Source organism: Lates calcarifer, linkage group LG8 (assembly GCF_001640805.2).
Source record: "Lates calcarifer isolate ASB-BC8 linkage group LG8, TLL_Latcal_v3, whole genome shotgun sequence".
Classification (NCBI taxonomy): domain Eukaryota; kingdom Metazoa; phylum Chordata; class Actinopteri; family Centropomidae; genus Lates; species Lates calcarifer.
Genome location: NC_066840.1, coordinates 15,228,693 through 15,249,971, shown reverse-complemented (window position 1 = coordinate 15,249,971; position 21,279 = coordinate 15,228,693). Strand labels below are relative to the sequence as shown.

The 21,279-nt window shown below is 41.2% G+C and overlaps 1 protein-coding gene and 1 long non-coding RNA gene across 6 annotated transcripts; one reads left to right on the top strand and one right to left on the bottom strand.

Annotated features, from left to right (window-relative positions):
• Window positions 1-870: 870 nt before the first annotated feature.
• lnx2b (ligand of numb-protein X 2b) lies at window positions 871-17,167 on the bottom strand. 5 transcript variants are annotated; one of them, XM_018660414.2, is made up of 11 exons: window positions 17,006-17,101; window positions 16,857-16,899; window positions 11,677-12,281; window positions 9,716-9,909; window positions 7,673-7,872; window positions 6,096-6,536; window positions 5,013-5,159; window positions 3,895-4,069; window positions 2,830-3,073; window positions 2,585-2,743; window positions 871-2,471 (listed from the first exon to the last, which is right to left on the bottom strand). In XM_018660414.2, exons 3-11 carry the CDS (start codon window positions 12,087-12,089, stop codon window positions 2,336-2,338), a joined length of 2,109 nt encoding a protein of 702 aa, XP_018515930.1. In that variant the 5' UTR covers window positions 12,090-12,281; window positions 16,857-16,899; window positions 17,006-17,101; the 3' UTR covers window positions 871-2,335. The 5 variants fall into 5 exon arrangements, with proteins under 5 accessions (XP_018515930.1, XP_018515927.1, XP_018515928.1 ...); XM_018660411.2 differs by lacking the exon at window positions 16,857-16,899 and having other exon boundaries at window positions 17,006-17,167; XM_018660412.2 differs by having other exon boundaries at window positions 16,857-17,006.
• Window positions 13,598-20,386, top strand: LOC127142714 (uncharacterized). The gene is made up of 3 exons (XR_007813684.1): window positions 13,598-14,856; window positions 19,309-19,389; window positions 19,671-20,386. It is a non-coding gene; the product is annotated as an uncharacterized LOC127142714 (long non-coding RNA).
• The last annotated feature ends 893 nt before the right edge of the window (window positions 20,387-21,279 follow it).

Genomic DNA, 21,279 nt, shown 5'->3' with positions numbered 1-21,279 from the left:
CTGTGAGTACACTTTGTAGATAGTACTAGAATTTTAGAAAGAGAATTGTAAACGCAGGACATTTAACTTGCATCAGAGTATCTGTATATTATAGTGTTGCTACTTTTACTTATGTAAAGGACCTGAGTAACCTTCACTGTGTGTGACTTTCATATGTACTTTTTGCATTTGTAGCTAGTTGTACTGGTCTTACTGTCTTGTGTGTTTGCATACACAAAACACACATTTGTCTGGGTGTGTGTGTGTGTGCAGAGAAGTTGTCAAGGAGTGTCAAGAACTCTGGTGGATGTGTGTGTTTATACATGCAGATATTCACAAACTTCAACTGTAGAGTCTGTACACACACTCTGTAGTATTGTCAATAGTCAGAGTCAGAGTCTTATTTAATGCAGAACAGTTTCTTTGTGCCCAGATGGGGTACAGACATTATAAGAACACATATTTATATTTGGTCTCCTTTTAACTTTGCATCATGATTCCTGAGTAAACATTTCACATGGAATAAACATTTTTAAGTGTTTCAGGGAGTTTCTTAATTGTTCAGTTTTGACCCAAACATAAGCAAGATCACTTCTTTACCCTGTACAGGTTGTGTCCACCAGGGGTCACTGTACAGTTTACTAGACATTTCTGAGGGTGGTAAATAATGTCAACCATGTGCAGCTTACTGTAAGTGTTCTGCTCAGGGGTGACATCACACAGCTACAGATCCCCTCTGATCCCTCTGATCATTGCAAAATATGAAGCAACAGCAGCTTAAAGAAGCCCAGTCACATAATGAAATATGTGAACTGCTTTCCCATTCATGCCACTTCAGACAAGTGACATCCCCACAGTGCAGTTAGAGACCAAATAAACAGAAGAACAGGGTGATTTATTATGATTTTATTGAACATAATGAAACGATGGACGGGACAACGAATACACAGCTAATATTTCACAGCCACTCTGACTCCAAAAAAACTAATTCTGTAACAATATTTTGTATTGTTCAATAAGTCCTTGCATCAGTTAAGATACAGGAAAGGCCACTGGAATGTTGACACAAAAAACGAGGTAACACAAATTTATCTGGACTAGGCCGTTCACCTTTGAATTTATATCTAAAGTATATACAGTATATAATGAGAGGAAATAATGAGGAAAAACACATTTTGGTAGAGTGGCAAATTAAGGCAAGTATACATTCTGGTTTGTCCTTCAATGTCTACAACAAGGCACCCGCTTATCAAAGTCATTCAGTATGAGCCAATAAATACAGAGCACTAGTACAGGGACATGTATCAATTAATAAAATCAAAAGTTGAATAAAAAATTGTTTCATTTATGGATTAACAACACTTATGATAAAACCAAACATTGATCACAGACTTTTTCGCTGCTACAGACCCACTCACAGTTTTAAATAACGATATCACTGTGTACAAGCATTTGCTATAATCAAGAGTGAACAGGAAACAAACTTGCACCCAAGCTGTTTCCTACCAATTCTGAATAAACGGTCCAATGCGCGTTTCCTGTGAAGTTTACACAAGTGTAAGATTTTAATGATTACTTTTATGGCAGAGCTAAGACTCAGACTCTTTAAACTGAGCATTTCTGTCGGTACCAGCATCAAAGCTGTAGACTAAAGGTGACTGCAGATCTCTTCTTTAGCTTTCCTGTTAAAATAAAAGTCTCCTTTTATAACACAATGTGGCCGTAGCTGTTGATTTTATTCTTAACGTCACTTTGATTCAATTTACTTAAAAGTTCCATCACGGCTTCATCATTCTGTTGGTAAAGTTTGTAAAACCACACTACTGACACAAGAGAGGATGATTTCTGTCTTTGGCATTAGTCTGTACAGTCAGCAGCCATTTTGTTATATGTAGTCCTCTAAAACTCATCATTACAACTGTCTACATGTACTGTAAGCTCTACATTTCATCTTTGGATGCTGTTTATGTGAATCACTTGAATCAAGTTGTGATTAAATGATAAAATTACCCAACAGGAAGGCAAAAATATAGATAAAGCTACAGAAGAGGCTCAGAAAGGTAAATAACAATCCTTCCCGTTTGTCCTTAGCATATAATTCACTGATTGTCATCAACTTTGTACCCTGATTAAACTGCCCTGTGAGTGCACCAGACATCTGAGACAAACAGGTACCATTGTACACAGGGTGGTTCCTATGTACACACATGGTCTGTGTTACACAGCTGATGAAAAGCCTTAACAAGAACGTAACCGAACGAGTTACAAATGAGGGGGATAGTGAGTGGCCCAGTCAAGAATGCAGCCGAACAGGGCAAAGTGTGTGTATGGGGTGGGGGGGGGGGATGTGTGTTTTCTACACTAGACTGCCGGGCCAGGACACCACAGTCAGTGTGACTTTATTCTTCTGCAGCTTGAGCATGGGGATGAGAGATGAGTTGTTCATTCCCACTGTTGTGGCTCCGTTCACCGCTACGATCTCATCACCGCACCTGGATGGAACCGAGAGGCAGATTAATGTGGGAGTCTGGCCAGCGAGAGTGAGTGATGACAGGATAGGGGAGAGCGATTACGTCACACGGGAGTCAAATTGAGGTTAACTTACTTGAGGCGTCCGTCAAAGTGAGCAGGTGTACCAGGCACGATGGTTTTGATGAAAAAAGGCTGCTGGCCGTGGCTCTCCTCGTAGCCCCCGACGATACTGAAGCCCCAGCTCTCGTTGTTGGTTTTCTGCAGGACGATGTCCCGGCACCAGTGCATGTTACTGAAACAACGAAGGCAGAGTCAGAACAGTGGAGGAAGTGGAGGAACAGGAATCAGATAATTGGTGGTTAATGAAAGCTACTCTACCTCGGTAATCCCAACCAGCGAGTCCACAGCGGTGTCCAGTTGAGGGTGTCATCTCGTGGGTCGTCCACAGGGTCCAGTTCGTCCTTGTTTGCAGCCTCACTTTCCTCCTCTGAGTCCTCGGAGATGGTCTGGATGACACGCAGCACCACCTGGGACTGAGCCGTCTGAGCCTTCAGCACAGAAACGGCCTCGTTGTAGGTCAGCTGGGTCAGATCGACACCGTTGATACTCAGCAGAACGTCGCCTGGGGAAACGGATAGAGCAATCTTAGTTCAGGGGATCTTTTAGTTCAACATTAGGCATGCATCATTTTTAGGGGTGGATGCAGTTTGCTGTCAATTCAACCACATGGATAAGGCTAACATTAAGGAAGGCCTTTATTTTAGCACACATCCTTCCTTGAGCAGTGAGCAACACATTGTATCCCTGAATAGAAGCAAGTGAAAAGCAAATTGTCCTTTTCCTATTAAACTGTCACACTGTAACAGATTTGACAACAGAAATGGAAATAGTTTCCCGTTGAAAGTTTCTCGCTGTTGCTGTGGATTCATCCAAATATTCTCACACAAGTTTGAATCACATGAACTGACCCACTTGTGAATTTTCAGCTGCTGACCTGCGATTAATCAATTAGTTGATTCATAGAAAATTAATTGAAGAGTAATGACTTTTTTAAAGCAAAAATGCTAAAAAAAAAAAAAAAAAAAAAAAAAAAGAGAGAGAGAGAGAGAAAAAAAAGCTAGTTTCAGTGTGGGGATTTCATGCTTTTCTTTATCATATATATTAGTAAACTGAATATCTTTGCATTTTGGGACTTTAGGTCAGACAAAAGACATTTGAAGATGTCACCTTTGAGCTATGGGAAAATTATAGCAACAGTTTTTCACAAATTTTGACATTTTATAGACAAATGATTCAAGAAAATAAACGGACAAATTAAGTGATAATGAAATAATTATTACTTGCAGCCCCAGCCACAAGAAATAATGTCTTCAACATCATCATTTTCAAATAGAATTCCTCATTAAGAGTCAGTATCACAGATCACCAGATGCTGCTGCGTACCTCTTTTGATGGTGCCATCTCGGTGCAAACAGCCGACAGGCTGCACACTCGTGATGTAGACAGGCAGGCGACTGCGACAGTCCCTCCCCCCGGCAATGGTGATGCCCAGGGAAAGCCGAGGCTCCTTCTTCAGGCTCACAGTCTTCTCCTGGCTGGAAAACCCACCTGGAGGATCCTGTTTGAACAAAGAGAAAAATTAACATGAAGCAATGAGAAACATTCTTATCAACTTTACTGTGTGGGCTTTTAAAATTATGCTGGCCTTGTTCAGGACGCCATGTTGAACAAATACTCCACAAGAATGGCTGCTGTATCGTATCTTGTTTGACCTAACAGTCTCTGCTGCCAATTAACTCCCGCCTCTCCAGGATCCTTTGACTTAATTGATTCCTCTCACGAAACCACTCGTAGAAACAAATGTGAAACATTTGAGATGGAGCTGAGAGGTAGGGGTAGAGGTAACGTGTGAGGATCAACACTAAGCTCTCGTAGTGGAAAAGATGTGTGGAAAATGACAGCTTCAACCAGCCTCCTTGTTTCTTTCTAGAGTCTGTAAACCATCAGAAGGGAAGCTCGGGGGAGGTGGGGGCTCTTCCTCCCCCACAGCAGGGAACCCCCCCCCCAGCAAGACGAAAAGGCTCGACTCTGCAGGCGAAAGCTAACTGTTACCAGCTTTGATCCTCTGCCACCCAAAGAAACAACCAAAAACAACAAGACAGTGGCCCTGTAGCAGCAGAGTGAGCAGCACCCCAGGCCTTTTGATCAGGACAGAGGGAGGCCCCGGAGAGGGGCTTTCATCTCTGCTCACCGACGCAGGTGTCTGCTCTCAAAGCTTCTCACCCCCAACTGGGGGGAGGTTGCTATCTTTTCTACTGACAGTGTATGGTACAACTGAGTGTGACTGACAAAGGAGCAATCATCACAACTACACTGTGTAAACAGGAACATGTAACGTTTGGAAGATACTACGACCAACATTGTGGTTAATGGTGTAAAAGGAAGTTAAAAGTCCAGCGGTAAGCAGCTGGACAGGACAGAAATAAACGTGAATATAAGATATTTTACAAAAAAAGAGGCCAGGAGCAATCTTTAGTTTGTGAGGAAATATTCACAATTACCTTCATGTAGGTGGAGCGGCGTCTGAAGTACTGTGGCTCAGGCGCCCTCCTGCCTGATCTACTGTGTTGTCCCTCTCTGCTGCTTCCTCCTTCCTCCTGAGCCTCTGCAGGTCTCATCACCACAAAGTTCACACGCACCTCACTGGCCTAAAAAAAACACACAGAAGAAAAGCAATTAATTCCACAGTAAATACATACACAACACCATTTTTGATTCCATAATGAGTTTTTTGACTGGTACTTGGCCACTGGTACTTGCAGAGACTCAAAACATGACTTTTACCCTAATAGCAGGACAAGATATCTGGAAAAGCCATGTTGTTGGGTTTTTTTTTTTTTTTTGGATATTCAAGGTCCCCACAAGATTTCTGACCCCTTGACTTTCCTTTGATTGTCACATCAGGCCATAAGATCTCATAACGCGTATATTACCTGCCTTTAAATTTGCTGAGTAAATTCATGCTCTTCAGGTTTAAATCCTGTTCAGTTAGTCACATTAGAAGCCCGACTACATGCAAGACTCATCACTGTCTTGTTTGCTCTTATTCATCACTTTCACATTGTGTGGTTTCATGAACGTCGCAGCCCTGGAGCTAGCATACTGTTTGTTTTGTTAATTTTACATCATTGCAAAGTAACTGAAAGCAGTGACTGTTGTGTCTCTCAGCTGATGCTGAGAAAATAACAACCAATGAGTACTGACGGCTGAATAACAACCTTTTTAATGATTTAATGTCATAATTTAGATGATCTGTTTCATAGTGTGCACATTGTTTGTGTTCTTTGTGTTTCAGCTCCTGTGCTCTTGGGTTGATTTTCTCAGGACACAGCTTGTTAGTGAGATGCTTTCTGGCAACCAAATCTAAAATCATCTAAAATGTCTGTAAATCTATAAATGCACCAGTCCGAACTAGCCCATGCTCACAACCACATTATTACACATTAACACAACAAACAAGAAATGAACTCAGAACAATGGCAGCTCATAAGGAATTACATAAATCTTTAAACTTATGGCATGATTTAAAAAAATGGTCAATGAGTGTATGTCATTTGTAATTAATGGGTTAAAATTGAGTATACCTGTATGATCTGGGCAGCGCTCTCAGGCGTACCGTGTCTCAAGTCATGTCCATTAATGGCCAACACTTTGTCATTGTTCCTCAGTTTTCCATCTTTGGCTGCCAAACCACCAGACAGCAGGTCCAGGATGAAAACCCCGCTCTCGTCCGACTTGCGGATGAGTTTGATGCCGAGCGGTTCGGTGCGCTGGGTCTTCATCAGCGTCACCTGCAGGACCGTGCCGGGGTTGTGGTTGGAGGTAGCGTTGCCATGGGGACTGTGAGAGGACTGCGGGGCGGTGGAGGTGGAAGAGGAGGAGGAAGAGGAAGGGTGATGATCAGACCGCGGGTCCCTCGTTTTGAAGCCTTTCTCCTGCATGACGGTGAGTCTGAGGAGGGAAGACTGCCGCAGCACCGCGACGGCCCGGGCGTGGGGGACTGAGGCCAGGCTGACATCATTCACCTGGACACACAACAACACAGAGTGAAATGACAACACGGTGAGTGACACAGCCTAACACAAACACTGTACTACACACTGTGCATGTATGCTGCCACTTAGGAAAGTTATAAGTTTTTTTTGTCTGGCAGAAAAGTGAGATAACTAATTATGTTACTTTCCCTGTAAGACAACTGTGTTGCTCTAAGCCCAAAGTGTCCCTGTTTCAATTTGTGACGTCTGACATCTTTTCCTTATGCATCTGATGTGAAAGTCACAAAAATCAATGCATCGATTCAAGGGGAAGATTGAGTTTCAAGATGTCTGTGATGCAATCTTCACTCATCTTCCATCGTATCTCTTTACATCCACCAGTGTTCCACAAAGCCCCCAAAAAACTCCAGCTAATGTTCCACATCCTGAAGGCAGCCTGTTTGCTGGAAGTTTTTGTTTTCATTGGTTGGCATTAGAGGAGAAGTGACATTTTGGAGGACACGCTAAAGACAGGGTGCCAGTGCTAAGGCTGAAATAGTCAAATAGTCAGTTAATTTTTAACGGTGGTACCACTTTCCAGGAGAACTGGAGGATAGAAATCCAAGGAGGAGGACATTAAAAGGAATAAAGAAAAACTCAAATTATTAAGAACTCTTTCTGCGCTTCCATTCTCCTCTGTGGAAACTTTTCAAAATTAACTCAGAAATACATGTAACATTTACATTGGTACTAACACTGACCTGCAGTAGTTTCATAATAACTCTGGTTACATAACCATTTCAAGGAGAGCATTTCCTGTTTGAACGTTGACCCTCTCTAACAGAAAGGCGGGAAGTCAATCAGTGACAGTAACCAGGTTAAGTTGCTTACACTGACATGTGTCAGTGTTTGTGCATGGCAATGTTAACCACGCCTTGTTACCATGGAGCTAAAACTTGTTTATCTTGAATTTCTACTTTCCCATTCCCTGCTGAAAAGCACTGTGTTTATAATACCATGAGAACACACTGGCAAGGTGTTTATGCAGAAATATGGTGATTTAAACTGTGTCACGCTATACGGCCCGTGTTTTTGAATTCCCATGCTGAGGAGGAGATGATTGCTTAACATAACGGGCTATACTATCTCAGCACTTTCCTCATTTACGTCATGAGTCCCTCTCTCACCTCTAAGATGTGGTCCCCTGGGGCCAGTCTGCCATCACGAGCTGCTGGCAAGTCCCGGACAATCTCCTGAATGACTATGTTACCCAGCGGCGTGTCTTTCCCCCCCACGATTCGAAAGCCCAGCTCCTCCTCTGGTTCATCTCTGAACAGCTCCACCACGTTGGCTTCGGCCACCAGGCTGGACCGCAGAGGGGTGTTATCTGGGGGGGGAGGGAGAGGAGCAGAGAACCTCATAAACACGTGATAATAAAGTTTTTAAATATCAATGTACTAGAAAAGGCGAGAAACAAGAGCAGCCAGGATATCAAACAGGTTTGAATAGTTGTACAATTTTCTTTAAATAAATGTTTTATGGTCTACAGATATCAGCACTTTGAAGTAGATTTCTGCTTCTCTCTAAAAGACACATAAATAAAGTTATGTTACTATGAATAAAACATGTTCAGTTTATTCCCTGATGAAAAGACAGATTCCAGAGGCTCCCAATTTGGAAAAAAACTTATTTAGAAGAGATAACATTTTTGCCCAAATGTAAACATCCTGATTCAGATTTATCAGACTGCATGCACACAGTTTTCCTGTCCAGTGAAGGATTATTACTGACATTTCCGGTGCTCTCACTTTTGCCTTCACCAGCCAAATGAAGTGGTTTAGGTCTTTTGGGTGCAACCTGTCTGATTATCTGACTGCTTTATATTGCCACATCAGACTTCTTTATAGTAACATCGCCATGTTCCCAGATCTCAGCCATTACGACGACACATTAAGGTCTTCAGGTATTTGTTAATTATAATGAGCTGCGAACCTCAAAGAAAACCAAACTGTACATAATGTACATAATGTGTCACACGTGACACGGTTGAGATAAGTGGAGCATATCTTGTACCAATCTCTTACTGTAACACAGAATAAAAACAGATCTAATCCAGCAAAACAGCAAGAAACTTTTAAAAAAAAAAAAAATAAATACTGGAGCTTATCTTTACAAATAACAATATGCATAAAATTACAAATAAAAAATTACAAAAATTACAATAGGTGTTTCAACCAACAACTAGTTTCTGAACTTAGGCTGACGTTTTGTTTTCACAGTACACAGAGAACAGTCGCTTAGATAGTAAAGAGAGTGAAGCAGACTGGACCTCACCTTGTTATCATCTCAGTAAGATAGCGAGCATTTCAGCACACTGAGCCACACAGAGTATCTCAACCTTGGAACTGGTCTGTGCACACACACAGAGACCATACAAGTATTTACATGTCACTGAAAACTCCTCAGCAGTGCTGCCAGTGTTTTTAAGTCCCAACAGTATCACAAAGGAGTGAATTCAGCTGACTGCCAAGATAGTGTAACCTGGATGAGTCAACATGCTGACATTATGGAAAAAAAAATATCAATACAAAAAATAATAAATACATAAACAGTATGGCTTAATTAAATTTACAAGTGTGGGCTCATTGTATTTCATATCTAGGTCTTTAGAGAGTAATTTGACTAAAATAGAGATGCTGATGGCAACAATGCAAATATCTCTCTGGATACTGATTACCAGTTGCCTGGAAACTGTTTTAGTGGACTTTGATCCATTGAACTGGCTTGCAAGTTGCTTTAAGGGTTTTTCCTCTTGATGAGACAATCTGGTTTAAAAAAAAAAAAAAAAAAAAAAAAAAAAAAGCCCTGTGAGCTGGTACATGTTCCTACAGCTAGGCTGATGATTCACCTGCGACAGACTCAGAATCAAAACCTTGAGGCTAAAAACAGTGGCAATTCCCGTCTCTGTGTTTTGACAACCTCCCCCCAACTGAAGGGGGACTGGCACAAGGATTTGGATTTTCTGCGATCAACCCAGCAGGGGAAACTATTTCTGTTACACCTGGAAGCTTCTATAAACATGATTCACTGTCATTGCCACAGGGTATGACCGGCCTCCTGTTGAAAATCAGTAGTCACTCTAATTATCATGTTTCCACAGAATATAACACTTATGGGACTGGATCACTGTTATAATGGCAGCTGTTATAGAGACAGAAGTGACTTCATACCGTCCTCACTTTCCTCATAGGCAGGATTAATCAGCCCAGGCTCAGGCTGCTCCCGGGTGGGATTTCGAGACAGTGTTGCTGAATGTTTAGCATCACCAGACAACTCCCCGTCTCCCTTACGTCCCTTTAACTCATTCCACGAGGGCCTCTTCCTCTTCTCTGCTTCCTCCCTCAGCCTTCTAAAAACAGGACATCTGTGGAAAGACAGGAAAATGGAGGAAACTAGTCAAGAGAATGATTTGGGTAGTGATTGACATGTTCTTTCCTTTGAGAAACAATATGTGAATATCCGTCTTTATAACAGAAAGAGAAGTTGGAAAAAGAAAATGAGCATTTAAAGTGTTTTCTGAGGGAAAACAGCAGATTAGAGGACAGAAGGAATGTATTTATGCCCAGGATTTAAAAGAGAAGCACTATGCAGATGAGCAGACAATTTCACTGCATTGCAGGGTGTCTGGGGGAGATAGGTTGAGTCTGATTAAGTCAGTCAGAGAGCTGGGACTGCTGTTTGCTCCTCATGCCTGAACTTTGCCTCCTCATTGTTTGAACAGAGAGGCTGCAGCAGGACAATCTGCCACCCACAACTGACTGCGTCACGGCCAGGATGATAAGCACCACACTGGCCACAATGTGAAAAACAAGACGACTGACCTGCACCTCATCTTCAGCTCAATAATTACAAGTTTGTGCGTTCGCAGAGGCACAGTGCAACCAGGAATAAATGGAACAGCTTCAAAGAGGGAAAAAATAGACCTTGAAACAGCACATAGAGGAGAAACAATGTCGATGATAGTTATTTCACATTCCTGAGAAGTACTCAGAATTATTTTGTCATGACTTCATAAACTTAACATATTATGTTTACCTTCAACTAGATGTCTGATATGTACAGTATATGAGGATACCAGCTATTTTATCCTCTTTACAACATACTGTGAGGATCCACTTTAAGATTTAAGAAATGGCATGGCATTCTGGGAAATACACCTACTTGCTTTTTTGCAAAGAGTGACACAGTTAGCTTAGCAGAAAGACTGGAAAGAGGGGACACAGTTACCCTGGCTTTGTCTAAAGTTTAGAAATAATATGCCTTCCAGTGCCTCTAAAGCTTGCTAATTAGCATGTTACATCTTGTAACTGCAGTTTAACAAACTCGTTTAAACTCCTCAATTTTGTACAGATTGAATAAACAAGATATATTGTGTTAATTAACTTTAAAGGTGCTGGTAGGAGGACTTTGTTACCTTGGACAAAGCCAGGCTAACTGTTTCCCTGTGCTTTCAGTCAGCTAACTGTAGATTTATATTAAACAGACAGTGGTATCTGTCTTCTCATCTAACATGGCAAGAAAGTGAACAAGCTTATTTCCCAAACTGTCCCTTTAATGACCACAGTGACAGAGACAAACATCAATATGACAAGTTTGTGATGGTGATGATTCTGTGTGTCTACACTGAATCATCACCACCACAAACCCGTGGAGGGAAATGTAATTCAGCTTGTGGAGGTAATATGTAACTGTCATGTTTTGTTTGTACAACATTACCTAGCTGCTTTGTTCATATGCCTGCTGCCTGGTGCCATAATATATGACTCACTGTAATATACAATTCAGGTTCTCCCTGATTTGATTTATATGCTCTGGTCTTCCCTTGAACCTGTGCCTGTAATTCCTTGAATCCTTGCTAAAAGCCTCCCTGTGCCTTATGTCATGTTGATGAAATCCACTCTAACCGTATTGATGTCTCTTACATCATTTATACATTGACTATATATTCTCTGTGTTGTTAGTGGAAACCTTTGCATTGTGCTGTGTGTACAATTAGTCCATTCACTGATCAGTTGTTAATTAGTTAATAATAATGTTGGAAGCATATTTGTTGAATTCCCATCTGAAATCCTATCAACAGTGACCAATCATTTTAGCCAGGTAAAATATCCACTGAAGCTGCTGTCATTACCTGTTGTGCAGGTGAGGCTGCAGTTCACAGCGCTGCATCTGCTGCTGGCACTCTTCATAGTGAGGGCACATCACAGTCAGCTTATCCAGCAGGTTCCTGACCAGCAGGCTGGAGGGACGGCATTGATGTAACTGCAGCCGCTGGCGGTCCACGGGGCAGAAATCCTGCTCTTTCAAGAAGTTGCTCAGACAGTGAAAGCAGTACGTGTGCCCACAAGGGGTGTCCATAGGTTTGAGCAGGGGCTGCAGACAGATGTGGCAGACCAGCTCGTCGTCCACCTCATCCTGGTACTCATACAGGTGGCTGTCCTGGCCCTCGTGCTGCTGGCCACACTCCTTGCATACTCGCGCCCACGACAGACCCGCAGCACTGCTGCCGCCGCCCCCGGCAACTTTGTTTTCTACTGTAGCCATTGGCTGAGGGAGCTCAGTCCAAACCTCAGCGTCTTTGCAAAAGATCTGCTTCCTCTTATCTCCTCAGAGACTCTGTCCAGTATATTTCATGAGTCTATGTCTGCATGTCCGAAGCTGAATCCATTCAGACGGTCAAAGTGAAACAAAGATCCAGAGTCAGCGACGTCGCCTCCATGTCCTCATTTTGATTTTCTGTTGAGAAGGAGAAACACAGTTAAATTCTGCTGCAGAAGTTGGACCATTCCTACTCGTACTGGCCAGCTCCACAGGAAATGACAAATCCACAGAGCAGCAGCAATATGGCAGCAAGCCGCAGCTGCTTCCTCTCAGCGAGTTTCCTGAGGGACAAAAGGAATTCTCATCTCAGCTAAAAGTCACCGTGCTCACGCAGAAAGGGCTAAACTCTGTGAAATGAGGCAGGAGAACCGGACTTAAGTCAAACCCCTGCTAATGGGCAGGAACAAAGGCAGGGCACTACACGAGAGTAAGAATTTTGAATGAACTGGGCAGAAATGCAACCCCCCATCACTAATGACCCCTTGCACCCAATCAGCAGTGGTCTCCATCCCTTTGTGCCGCTCCTAATCTCCTTTAATTCCCTCTCATAAGGAGAGTGCTGATCAGCAATGCATTCTTTGGTGAAACTTTTGGCTACTTCACACATGAACAAATAAAATGGCACTTCACGAATCACGCCAAATACACTGAATTGAAATCTACCTTGTAAGATACATTACATCCACTGGAAGCAGGGTTAGAGGGTTTCCAGGGAACCAGAGCATATTTTGGATGGATTGAAATGTAAAGGGTGAACAGTCATTACCTGCTCCAAATGGTTAGAAGAAAAAGTGTCATTAAGCTGCAATAAATGACATAAGTTTTGAGCTGAACACTTTGACTTCTTGGTGTCTGAGGGGTTACATTGGCACAGAAAAGTACTAAACAGCACCTAGTACCACCTTAAGATCCATGACTTTGTCCTAAATATACAAAAGGAGTAAAAAAAACTCTTCCCTTATACATTACCACGTAAGAAAAAGAAAAATAAGCCTCAACAATGAACTCACTACCTTCAGCTTCCTTCCCTTTTTGACCCCTATCCAGATTTCAGGCACAAAAAGAACTGCTTTATCTTCAGTGTTATTACCTTGGAGCAACTCACCCGAGATGATATCTTTGTTGTCAAGCGCCCAGTAGCCACCGCACGCAAACACGAGACTCTAACCTAGCAGCTGCCTGAAGCCTGAATGAAACCAGAGCCCTGCCTCTCCAGCAGCACACCGTCAGAATACTGTGTGTGTATGTGTGTGTGTGTGTACACACATATTTGTGTGCGTGAGTGTGGATGTGTATGAGCTCTGACTGCACTGGAGTGAGGAATGCAGAGGGGAATTGGTGTAACCAGGCAGAGTGAGAGGAAAGGAGAAGTGCTCCTTCTGCCTCTGTCAATGCCAGTGAATATGTGTGTGTATATGTGTGTGTGTGTTTGGGGGTTGGGGCTCAGACTGCTGATGTTGCATTACCGCAGGTAAAGCACTCTCAGTGACTGAATGACTGATTGCAAACACACAAGCATGATTACAAATATGTGTGCACACACGTCTTTCCACATGCATGCACCCCAGCTGAGGTCACACAGACCCTCTTTCTCTCTTTGTCTTTACTCTGTGCAAGTGATACCCAGTCCTGTAATGGATAGGGGCCATGGATCCTGTAGCACAGGCAGAGAAGCACAGTAGAAACCAGGCTATGCTCCATTTATTTAAAAACCACATGACCTGGTGCACAAATGAGAAACAAGAGATAAACAGCACAATATACTTACATTAAACACAATGTGCTGCTCTACTGTAGAAGGGCACGGTTGGTTCTCTTATCAAGAAAACTTTCACAGTTTCACTCCCTAAATTCCTTCTCTATCGCTTTATTCCTAAGGTGTATTATTTGTTTTCTGATACAGTGACATGCACGAGTTGGGAGTCACAGCTGACCACAGATTGCTTTCAAAGGTGTCTGGCTCTGAAACTATCCATCAGTGGCCACTGTTGCCACACTAACACAGCAGTACATCACTACCCTCCTCTGGGATACAGCATGAAATCAATAGACTCGTCTTTCTTGGAATCCTCCATGTCCATCATGTAAAAAAAGTGTAGTCCAGAAATGATCAGTTGATTGATCGTTTAGTTGACTCACTGTTGTCAACTTCTTAAATGTAAGCCTTTTTTGTAAGCCTGTTTTGGTATTTTTCATTATTTTCTGACATTGTCCATAAAATATTGTCTGGACATAATTAAGAGCTGCTGTTAATCGCTTTTCAAAAACAAAAAGCCAATATTCCTTAGTACCAGCCGACCACTTTTACCACACATAACCGTAGGCTATGGGACATTTTTTAAATTATTTTCTGACAACATGACAACTACAGATATAGATTAATCCAAATCCTACCCCAGAGCAACACAATTGTTTCCCAGGAACTTAAAAAAAATCTATTTTCAGCTAGAGTTAAAGTCCATGTTTATGAAACTAGTTTGATAAGACAGTTTTGTAATAGATGGGGTGATGTGTGTTTTACAGGTTTGGAGCCAACTAAAGCACAATATGACCAGCCTCGATGAGGGAACGCCTTCTCCAAATCAAATGCCTTGTAATCATGTGACAGCCTAAGCTTTCAAGGGAAACGTCTGCGGCCCTGCAGTGTCCTCCAGTCTCCCAGAGGATTACCCACAGTGGCCGAATCACTCGCTTTGATGGCCCGATATGGGTGAGTCACATGTGCCGCCACACCCACAGTGAACACAGGTGAGGCCGTGTTAGATGAATAACATCTGCAGTCCATGAGACAGGAGGTGTGTCACGTCTGCCACAACCTTACACCAATGTCTGGTATTACTAATCGAGATTAGACATAAATACCGCACATGAAATGGAAAATGAATGAAATTTCTACCCAGAGGTGAATGACTGTACTCGTCAGTGTCTGAGTATAATCAAGTGATAAGCTCTAACACCTCCAAGATAATGCTTTTATGGCTGCGTCAATTTCACATCACTGCAGGGATATTTTCTCTCTTAAATTTAATAAATTATTTTCTTTGTAACTAAAATAAGATGCCTTCTATTTTGAGCACTTATTTGAAGATTATATAACTGCTATAGCAACAGCATGCAAATTCCCCTGCTTTCAATCTAATGACCAATATTTGCATTGCATAGCCATATGCAGGAAAGAAAAACAACTCCAACAACAAAAACCATCTGAGCGACGTTAAAACCATCGTTCCCCCGAAGAGTTTTCCATTCCAACCCCTTCCTGGTTTGTACATTCATAGAGCCAAACCTCAGCCTCACAATAGACTCACGTGTGTTGTGGTACCAAATGTCTCATGAACAAATCACACATGGAGGTTAAGCTTATATTCACAGGGCTCCTGAGCCTCAGCAGCCAGGCTGCACATACCTAACAAACACCACCCATGGCTTTAAACTTGGGATCTCGCCATTGTATTCAGCATAAAGGGCAGAGGAAAAGTTATTTATAAACAAAAGTCCTCTGCTCATTTCTCACAGTGCAGGGAATTAAGACATTATAACGGTTAATACAGTAATGGTATTACTCAGCAAAAAGAGATAAACATGAAATATGGTAGTCAAATCTTTTGCTTGAGTAATCATTAAAGTATTCCATATGTAGAGCAAGGAGTACTTTCTCAGTGTTGTGTATTAAAGTATATTATTACATAACATTACATATTACAACATGTATGCTGCATTTTCATGTTGTAGCTGGTTATGGTGGAGAAAACTTTACTCCTTACATGTCCTGTTGGGTAATATAATCTACAATGACACATCAGCTGCAACACTAAGTGGACTGATCAACTGTGATTAAGTACAGTTGTGTGCTACTTGTACTTTATCGAAGTATTTCCACTTAATGCCACTTTACTCTTCTACATAACACTTGAGAGAGAAATGTTGTACTCTTAACTGCAGCACATTGTTACAAGTTACTTAGATTGTATATGTAAAACATTTAATCTGTTTATATTGTTATAGATTAAACTACCCAACAGTACATAAAGTCGTTAAATTACCTGCCTTGACAACATTAAAATACTGTTTACATGTACACATCAATGAATCACTGATATAACAATAACGTATACTGTATATGATAAATCTAACACTCTGAATGAAGTCATTTTGTATGATTAGTTTCACTTTTGAAGTACATTTTGCTGCCAGTACTTCTGTGCCAGCTACTTCAGTGATATTTTGAATGCAGGCGTTTTACTTGTAATAGAGTATTTTTACTTTTACTTGAGTAAATGACAAGTAGGCTACCTCTCTTCCACCACCGGTGTGTTGTCAGTGGGACCATAAATAACTCACTGCCGCCCCTCATGTCAGCCCATTGCTGCTGGTTTGGTCCTAATCACTACACCTATGTGACACATCCATATGACAGAGGAGGTAATAAAAAGTTCGGCTTCATGTTTGTCAGTCAGGTCGACGGTATCGTGGTTATTACGGCAGGTAAAGTCGGAGCAGGACGGACATGGCTTCACCTTCAGCACATAACCTACTGAAAAAGCGCTAAATGCTACACACCTTCAGCTCGCAAACTCACTTTCCTCATCACATACAAACACATTTTAACCATTAAACACGGAGCTCGGTACACCCCTGAAAGTCTGAAGCAGCTGCCTTTCACGTTTGTTTACCACAAATTGTCCAAGTCGAGACCGAAACTCGTCTTACCTGTGTGAAGGTTGTTTTCCGGAAGCAGCTAACCTATGGCTCGCTAAAACAAAGAGATCATTGTAAACTCAGTTGGATAACGATTTTAAAAACAGCACAGACTAACACCGCCCGGCACATACACCGCCGAGGTTTTCTGACATTTGTACCTCATTGCCGTTGTTGGATGATCGCAGCCCGTTGTCCCAGGTGGAGTTCAACCTACAGGCGGAGGCTGGGCGACTTTCCCAGTTTCGAGCAAACGTAGTTGGAGGAGCCAAGAGACGTTCAGCACAGGAAGAAGTCCATGCAGGTGTACACACTGTACTGCTCTGCTACACTTCCACATAATGCAGTGTTGCCTCTTCTGTGATTCATTACACAGCTGTTTGTCAGTCTGCAGTGAAATATCACCCATCTATTATTTTGTATTCAGTAACTCAGACAGTAACTTGGATCCAGTTTTCCATAGCACATGTTTTTCTGCTTAGTCCACATACAATTTTCACTTACCACTGTCTAAACATACTCCATGCATTCAAAATGTTACATGAGTAAAAGTCAGGGGTGGAAGTAACTAAATACATTTACCAAAGTACTCTACTTAAGTGTAGTTTACTTGAGTATTTCCATTTGCATGGCCAAATTAAACTGCTGAGGGACCCCAGGGCAAAAATGTGTTGCTGGGCCCCTTTTGATCCCCACTGTACACGGCAGTGTCATTAAGTTCCCAGACACCCACAGACCAATCAGGACCCCAGAGCAGGGATAATTAGCCCTGTTAATTGATCAGTTGATTGACAGGAAATTAATTGGCAAGTGATTAATAGCTTGAGGAAAACCGACAATTACTTGCTGGTAACAGCTTCTCAAATGTGAATATTTGCTAGTTTCCCAGTTTTCTATGACAGTTAATGCACCATCTTATCTTGACAGCTGGTCTGACAACAGAAGCAAGTTGAGTACAGTAACTTCAGGAAATAATAGTTGTCATTTTCCACCGTTTTCTGACATTAAACAAACACCAAACATTTGTGTTTTATTGACTTGCACTCAGTAAAGATGGAAGCAATTTAATAAAACTAAACTTCTAATGAGCTTAACATAAACTAAATCAGTTAAAGTCCCTCTACAAGACACGTCTACAAGATATAGTTGATGTTTTACCTCTGTGATACGCATTTACAGTACAGTTAATCACATTATGGAGAATCAGATGATGTGGAGTAAACCTGGGGCTTTGGAGCCCCCAGAGGTCTGTGGCCTCAGGGCAGTCGTTGGTAACCAACCCCATTTACTGCTACTTTATACTTGTACTCAATTACTTTTCACAGGCAAATATTCTACCTCTTACTGCACCACATGTATAGCTACTCGCTAGCTGCAGATTCAGCTCAATTAAATAAATTATGATGTATTATTATAGGTTAAGACCAGACTTTATTGATCTCCAGGGAGAAAGTCACAAGCTCCCCAATAAATTAAGTCATTAAAATTAGCTCCACTCTACCAGCTGCAACATTAAACTGATGCACACATGAATGCATCAATAATTATAATCCACTAACATAAATCTGAAATAGGCCATTCTGCATAATGACCACTTTGGAACTAAAGTTTTTGTACTTTTACAGTGGGATTGTTGCTTTTACTAAAAATATCAGAGTATCTCTTCATTTAATTTTATTGTAGCTGTTAGGAAACTATTGTTTTCACCGTAGCTACATATAATTGATGCTAAAAGATGTGACCACTTTCAGAGATACATAGTAAAATCTATGTCTTATCAAAACATCTGTTGCATGGAAGCTGAATTGAAAAATACCACTAACTTTGTAACTGTGCCAGTTAAAAGGGCTGTGACACATGAGCACACGGTGTAAAGCACCATACCCCCTGCAGAATGGAAGGGAAGTCTCTGTGCCATAAAACCTCTCTGTGAAAGCCTGTTTCCCCCAGGATTTATAGCTGTGGTAGGAAACCTCAATACCAAGTGACATTTGCTGATACAAGGCCACAGAATGAGACACTCCATGCTGGCAATACAAACATCAATTGGTGTGTATTTCATAGAACAGCCTGGAAGTGAGGCTACTCATCATCTTAGCATTACATGAATTATGAGCTTAACTGGGAAGAGTTAAATAAAATAAGACGATGGTGAACACATTCATCAGCTATCATAGTCCAAACTAAATAGAAATACAAATAAATAAACAAAAGCATTTTTGAATTTATAAAAATGTGTTTTGCAGCAAAATTAGTTTGATTTCATTATTATTATTATTATTATAAATACCAAACCATTTTAAACCAGGTTACATCAACAAACTGTGGAACTGTAACTTTTATGTACTCACAAACAAATCACATGAAGTGCTTGTATATCCTGGTAACACATTTGACCATCAGAGTTAGTCCAAAAACATTGTTTACACCGAGCTGACATCATGATGTTGTGTGTTAAATGTAGTTAAAATAGCTGGGGAGAGGTTTGAGGGCTTTCTCCACTGACTGTTCACATAGATGAGAAAGAGTGACACCATGTGTTCAGGTGAAGTATTAATCTTTTTTTTTTTTTTTTTTTTTTAGAAATTATTGGACACATAGAGGTGCAGCTGTCCCACAGTTCAGTGGTTGTTTTGTTGTCAATTACATGTAGCAGATTTATGAATATGTTTATTAATAGAATTAAATATTTAAAACCTTTACTTAGAATATTATAATCAGAAATTCAAATCACGCAGATTTAAGATATTTTATATTTTGTTGACATCTGGTGTTTGTAACTGCCTTTTGGCATTTTTTAAACATTTTTCTAATTTTATTTCACAGCATTGAATTTGGTCAGGGTCTGATGGGAAACTTGGAAGTGGAGTGAAAAGACAGAGACTGGATAAACACTCACCTAACAATACAATACATCCTACATACACACTCTGCCTCGCTCTCTCACCCTTTCTCTCTCGCTCTCTCTCTCTCGCGCACACACACACACTCACTCACTCACTCACACAGAGCTCTGTGTGAGCTGTGGTACCTACACACAAGAAAGAGGCTGTTTGTCTTTCCTGGGATCAGTAAACATCCTCAACACAAACAAGTTCCTCTGGAGTGAGAGAGGAGAAACTCACACCATCAGGGCAGCTGCACTCTCACTCCGCCGCTGCCTTTGATGTCCTTCAGAGAGAGCTGATAATGAAGGCCTCTTACATCTTAATTCTTTTAATTGGAGCGTGGATGTAACAGGTTGCTGATACTTTGTTGTCATTGTCTTGGCTTGATGTGAAGTAAAGGCAAATTTAAAAGCGATCATAATCCTTATTTTCAAGACGTGAGGTAAAAGTTTGTCTAAATTAAAAAGGATACCACTGTAGTCGGCTCAAACTGAAAAATAAAACCTGCATTTGTTACAGCATCATTTGATCATCTGAAAATAACCTCATTAAAGGTTAAGGCTGGCAGTATTCTGCATTTTTGTTACTGTCAACAAAGCCAAGGAAAAAACCAAAACCATTAGTCCATCTCTCAAAACTTTCTAACTCACCCTGTCTGTGACTCTCAGCTCCAAATACATTTGTTTCCACTGAAGATGTAGATCTTTAAAAAAAAATAGGTCACAAATATATATTTTACTTTTACTGTTAAACAATTCCCTAAAACAATTGGGCACCATCATTTTTAGCAATCATGATTCACACAGGTGGAGAAATAGTGTTTGTTGTTTGTCTTGTTTGGAACTACTTTCATCTACGGATTAATACACATTTAGTTCTCTAGTGAGTATTTACAGTAGCAAAATAATATAAGTTAACTACATTGCCCACATTTATTGTAGTGATGGTACATTTCATTCCCGTAGTGAAATAGTCTGGCTCATTTTTATGTATTTAATGGAGGTCTTTGACACAGAGGAATAACATTCACAGGCAATAGTTGTGTTCTTTTTATGGAAATTATTGACAGTATAAATAAATATAGAGCATCATCAAACTTTTCCTTTAGCTCTCAAGTACTACACCTCACTGGGCCATGATTTTCAAAGAGCTACAAGTACATGTGTATCTGCTCTTCTGTTTTTAACCGTTGCTAAGGGGAAACAAGGAACACTTTAACACTGCAGCTTGCTTAGCACCCCCTCCCTCCCTCTGGTTGCCCCAGGCAGAAAAAAAATCCCTCCTCCTCTTGCCTGGGGCAAGACAGTGAGGCATTTGGTTCAGGCCAGAGCTTGCAACTGCAGCCCCAGGTCCTGTCTGGCCACCACATGACAGCTTTTAATCAGTGACTTATGAGACAAAACCCACCAGGCCACAGTGTGACATTCAAACTTCTCTTCAATGGACTCATAGTCATTTGTGGATTTTAAATTTGCTGAGTGATTGTGGCTTGGCAGAGATGCTACATTGTACAATGTTTTGTGGTTCTTTGATTATCACTTACCTTT